We start from the raw sequence: 6,026 nt of genomic DNA, 5'->3' as shown, positions 1-6,026 counted from the left end.
TTTTTTTAAATAGTTACAGGCCGGAACTCTTTCTAAAACCTATCAGGAACTATAGAACTCTTCGAGAACTATATAGAAATTCATCAGTGAAATTCATTTTTCTGAAATTTTTGGTGCCACGGGAAATTGACACCTCATATTTTCAAAGTGCCGTTTTTTAACTAATTTAGTGGAACTATTGTTATAACGTATCAGGAACTGTAGAACTATTGCGGGTGCAAATGGATTCGAAAACACAGTGTGACAGCAAAGAACATTTCACTAAGTTCATAGAACTTGTTAAGTATTACCAACAGTTTCCAGTTGTTTGATCTAACTGTCAAACATATTGACACTATCTTTTGTTTAAAAATTTGAAATAAAATATTTTTCGGTGCAAGCAACACTTACTTTCTTTCTCTTAGGGAAAACAGATGACACCAAAGGTATTCGAATGGCATGCAAAATTCCCTTTCGACTTTCCTTCTCCTTGGAATCCTTAGCGGGCGTAGTAGGCTTTTCTGCGGACGGAGCGTTTTGTTCAGTCTCCTTTGTCACCACAGGAGCTGATTCATCGGTGGATTCCGCCGATTTCGTCTCATCATCCTAAAATCGAGCAAGCAAACTATATTTAATTAAATGCCGAAAATAAAAGAAATCTTTTTTGAAATCTTTCTTTCTTCTTTACGATAAGATTAGCCTCCTTTTTCCAATTAACTTTTCTTCGCAAAGTATTCTTTAAAGAAAAAGAGCAGCATGGAAGGTGTAATTAGAAGGAATAAATCATTGTTTCGACAATTTTATTCTAGTCTGAAGAATAGTGAGATAAGCTTTCTCTTTCTCTGTATACCCTGCACTTAAAGTGAAACAAATACAATAAACTTATCCTTTAAAAAAATAAAAGAATGAAGTATAGAGAATATAATTTGCTACAAAGAACATATTTAGTGCCATTATCTGACATTTTCTTTGATAATACAGAGCGCAGAGTTTTGTTAGGGTTGAAAGCCAAGGTAGATTGTTTGATTTCGAAATAGCGAAAAGTGAAATCAAGGTGAATCTCGGGGGACAAAGAGCGACCGGATGACGATGCGCGATGATCGTCGTCGCCAGAAGTTTGTCCGGACTCCTTTTTGGAGATCAGACGCCCTCCTCCTTTCTCTCGTAGACGCGACAGATTATTATTTTTAGAGTAGCGTCACTTCTCCGGAGCCTTGGACTTGAACGCTTTCAAGGCGATAACTTGCGGCATACTGACTCTTACACGCTACATTTCGGAGCCAGCTGCCTCGAGACATCACGCTTCGAACATCTCAGACGAATTAGGTCTGGTTGATTGTGAGTAAACAGATAGAAGTCCATGTTCACGTGTAACTGATGAGTTCTAAAAGGAGAGCGCATCAATGGTGAAAAAAATAAACACTCTATAGCGCTTGAAAATCGATATTTAAAAATGGAGAATATAATATAAGAAACATGTAATTTTATAAATATATAATTTTAGAAACTCGTTTCTTTTCTTTTCGAAGAAAAATATATCAAGGACGGAAAATAATAGACATAAATGTGTAATTATACATAAATATTTTACACACATCACATCTTTCAAATATATATATTCAAAATCAAATCACATTAAATACATCGTTTTTAGTATAAGGTGAATTACTAGTATATCTCTAGATAATATCTGTAGAAAATATCGTGAACTCTAGAATATATCGTATTGCTTATTACGCTGGTTATTTAAAGTGATTTGAAGATACTTGAAATTATTTTGCTAACAATTACAACGAGTTCCACGAACGGAAGTACAAGTTAATAGCTTTATGCTTGCCAGAACTGTTGATACCTAAAGTCATACCAACTATAGATTAAACAGACGTTGCTCTTGAATCATCTTAATATCAACATTTGATGCAAGGCGTAATCTGTAGCCACAATTAAGTTTAATGCAAGGAGATAACCACTCAGAAAATATACGTGCATCTGGACTTCTGACTTATGAGACTTCATCGGACTTCGTCGAACTTCACTAGACTTTTGTAGATATGGTTATCACTTACTGATGACCTTTTTTTTAGAAATTCGACTACATTTTTAATCGGACTACGTCGGACTTTACCGGAATTCATCGGAATTCTTCAAAGAATTCAACGGAATTCTGACAAATTGTACACCGGAATTCAAGAGTGGTTATCCCCTTGGTTTAATTATGCTTCTTTCTTATGATAAGTCAACCTTACTATATTATTACGTTTGAAGAATCGCGTTCCAATAATAATTGCTATCCAATATACTAATTTAGTAAGGATATATGGCGTTGGACAATATCTCTAAAACTTCTTAATTTTTAGATGCGAATAAAAAAATATACCTATTCAAAATTAAAAATATTTTTATCCATCAAACATTGTTTTCATAATCCAAAATTGTTCTATTATAACTCTGAAAAATTTACTAAATTAATAAAATTATAAAAAGAGCTATTTTAACTATAACTAAAATGCTTTAAAAAATATATATAATATTACGCTATATCCTATTTAAAAAAGTGCATGTAAAGTTGATAACTCGCATTTCTCGAAATTATTTGTTGTCGCTTTTCCGCGATGCTGATTGGTTGTCTCGCTGCGCTTACTTCGTATAAGCGGTTATGTCATTGCATTTTGAAAGTTATGTATTGAGGTTGATGTAATTGTAAATTATAATAAGAAGTGTTAAAGCGCGCGCGTCGCGCGTTTGTAGTGCTATAGTAATGTAAATAATATAAAACTATTATAAATATATGTTTATGTTTGTCCAAATTTTTATAAACAACTTTTAAAAAAGTGTCATATTCGAATAAATAAACGGATAAACAAAACGCTTTTTCATTAGTCGCGGAACTTATGACGTCATCACGACAATAGCTCCGAGTCGATATAAGCTCTGTAAGAGAAACAGTGCCGACGTTAAATAATATTGTTTTTATTAATAATTGAGATATTAAGTAAAAAATGGTTAATTCGGATTTTATGAAAGGTAATTCGAATAATTTGTCAAAAGTGAACATGTTTATATTGTAAATATGTGAAAAACAATATAATAACTTTAACGCTGCTGAGTTTCGCAATGCAAAAGTTGACATTCAAGTTATATATTACAACGTACAAAAATTAAAATTTGATAACATTAATTTATATATTATATACTTATACATAACCTTTATTTATTGTTATTTTAATTTTTCTCGGCAAAACTATCGAGATTTCGTGATAGGTTATGTTTGTCTAAAAAGAGAAAATACAATTTAAATCTAACGTATAGTTTTTCAAATCTTCTTCTACCCATAAAATATACGTAAATAAACATTTCAAATTTATTAATTTAGAGGTTATTAAATACTATATATACAAATATTTAATAAAATAAAATCTTCCGTTTATTTTACATTTAAATGATCCTAACAGTATAATATATTTGTCGGCTGATATACACGTCGTGCAAGTTGAAACCATTATTGTTTCTGTCTTTTTTCGTCTTGAGGAACATGCACGAAAATTTTATCGGGTGCATTTTTTAAATTATTTACACACAGCGGTACAAAACAAGTACGATATTCTTTGAGCTGTTTTAAGCGAACAATTTCTTTTTCGTTCATATTGTATGTATACAGATTCACAATTCTTGATTAAATATATAACCCTGTATATTTTACCACATACAATCGATAATTCCATCTTGCGTCGTGACGTCACGATACCGTCGATTAACTTCGGGTGTTTCCGGAACATTATCGGATATTTCAAATATTCATTTTTTGACCATTATTAATATTAAATTCAAATCTTTTTGAGTGGCAAAAATAACTTATAATAAAATTTATATATAAACTATCAAATTATAACGTTTTTATAAAATCGTTTTTTTCCAATTCCATCAGCCGATTATCCGAAACATCAATCTCGTACTCTCGCTTGTGGGGATGCGCTTGGTACTTATATGTACAGTACGTGTTTGCTATATTTGGACCTCGAATGTGTTCAAGTGGAGTCGCGTGGTACGGTTGTCCGCCACATGTGTATCTGAGTACACGCATGCACGCACGCATTTGTATGATACTGATAGGTCCTCCAGCTTTCGCTTTCAAAACTAACGTTATTAATAAATTTAATATCTACGTGATAATTCCATTAGACTATCATGTATGTATAAGACGATGACAGATTCATTTGTCCCGCCCCTGCAGTCATATTTTTAATATATCTATTTAATTTTCTGCATTATACAGAATTGCAGTTATTTTAATTGATTTAAGACTTGAATAATTTTTAAGTCAAATATTTCTAATTGTAAAGAACTATTGTAACTAATTCTAAGACTAGTTCTTTATACAAAAATATTCATTTTATGGATGGGACACTAATCAACAAGGTTTTTTTAACAAGAATAAAAATATTATATTAATTCTCAATTTATTGTAATAAAATATTAATTTTTTGTTAGTTTTTAAGAATTAACTATTTGTTAGTTACAGTTATGAATATAACGATAAAAAATTATACAATGCATGAATCAGATTTTTTTTTAGAAATTGACAGAAATTGATATTTTAGTTTGTAAATGACAAATATTAAACCCAGTTCCTTCTTTTAATGTTTACACAAATAGACGATATTTGATTTCTTATCGAGGAGCAACGATGCAGGAAGAGAGATCCAGGAATAATGATATTATTGTTGTTTCTAAAAAGAGAGGATTACACTGCTCCGAAGAAAAAATAACTTCTGTGCTTTTCCTATGGAAAGAGAGAGAGAGGGGAGAATGGCCATGAAAGAGTCAATTTTTTTTAAGAGAAAAAGTATATTTAATCTGATATTAATAAAATAAAATTGCTTTACAACATAACAGATATTTGTCTACAAGATTCAATTGATAAAAAAAGTATACTTAATCTTTAAGGCGATCCTAAATTGGAATCAAACTCTAAAAATGTCGCTATTTTACAGACGATTTGTAAGTATGTATGAGTGCGATATTGATGTAATAGTCTGTAGTGATGTATTCATGTTTATTATTATATTGATATCGCACGCACATCGTAACAAATTTTCAACATGCTTTAACAAGAACATACCTATATCTTTTTTATTAGGCATCCTAATTTTATGAACTCTACATTGTTTGCATGTAATTCATAGTTCTGGCTGGTATCATTTTGTACCAACAAATTGCTAAATTTTTGTACGAAGCAAATATTGGCACATATTGACAGCTCCAGACGCCGTATTGGACTAACAAGGGAACCTCGCATATTTTTTTAGGATAGAAATTTTTTAGAATTGTTTAAAAAATTTTTTTTAAATTTTTGAAGATAATCATTAAAAAAAAATTCTATTAACGTAAAGGAATAGAGGTAATATTACTGTAAAACTTTTGTATAAAACATTTTTTGACATCTTGAATAGTTTTCGAGATATAACGAAAGAAAAAAAATTAATTTACATATAAACGGTGATTTCATCCCTTTAAACCGTTTTTTTTAGCACCAACTGATAATTTCTAAATTCATCTATTTATGTGACCTCAATTAAAGTGTACCAAGTTTCATTAAAATCAGAATATGACACTTTGCAAGAGTCCCTTGTAAGAAAAGATAACGGAGATCTAAACTTCTGAAATTTTTTTCGTTCTCAGCGTAACCTCTACAGTCGGAACTACATTGATGCCTATACTTTAATCGTGGAGAAGGATTTTTAAATCTGTTGCCTTTAATTATGTTTATTTTGTCATGGAAAATAATCACATTCGGTCAATAAAACAGACGACTTTAGAATCGTCTTAATAGGTTCCACTATAATCTTTTTTTGAACCTTGGGAATTCAAAACAAGGATTTCAAAACAAGGTAGCTTTGAAAAAGCTATTATAGCTTGTTTTGAAAAAGCCGAATACTAAGGTTAAAGCAAATAACATAAATAAAATAAAATGATTTCTTTTAAAAATTTCTTTCAAAAATTATCTTTTTAAAGAATAATAAGAATAATATTTAGAATTTAAAGAATAA

The 6,026-nt window shown here is 30.4% G+C and overlaps 2 protein-coding genes across 2 annotated transcripts in view; one reads left to right on the top strand and one right to left on the bottom strand.

Moving 5' to 3' along the window:
- Positions 1 to 6,026, bottom strand: part of LOC105451441 (neurotactin) — a 46,828-nt gene that overhangs the window by 9,992 nt on the left and 30,810 nt on the right. The window contains exon 3 of the mRNA XM_011691880.1: positions 391 to 585. Coding sequence (XP_011690182.1) covers positions 391 to 585 — 195 coding nt within the window. The remainder of the gene's footprint in view (positions 1 to 390; positions 586 to 6,026) is intronic.
- LOC105451440 overlaps positions 1,347 to 6,026 on the top strand; it is a 9,064-nt gene continuing 4,384 nt past the window's right edge. Inside the window, exon 1 of the mRNA XM_011691879.1 lies at positions 1,347 to 1,385. Within this exon, the coding sequence (XP_011690181.1) occupies positions 1,357 to 1,385 (29 nt within the window). The 5' untranslated portion in view covers positions 1,347 to 1,356. The remainder of the gene's footprint in view (positions 1,386 to 6,026) is intronic.

This window comes from Wasmannia auropunctata, unplaced genomic scaffold (assembly GCF_000956235.1).
Source record: "Wasmannia auropunctata unplaced genomic scaffold, wasmannia.A_1.0 LD336051.1, whole genome shotgun sequence".
NCBI classification, from domain to species: domain Eukaryota; kingdom Metazoa; phylum Arthropoda; class Insecta; order Hymenoptera; family Formicidae; genus Wasmannia; species Wasmannia auropunctata.
The sequence above is the reverse complement of the archived record's forward strand: the minus strand, read 5'-3'. Positions and strand labels throughout refer to the sequence as shown.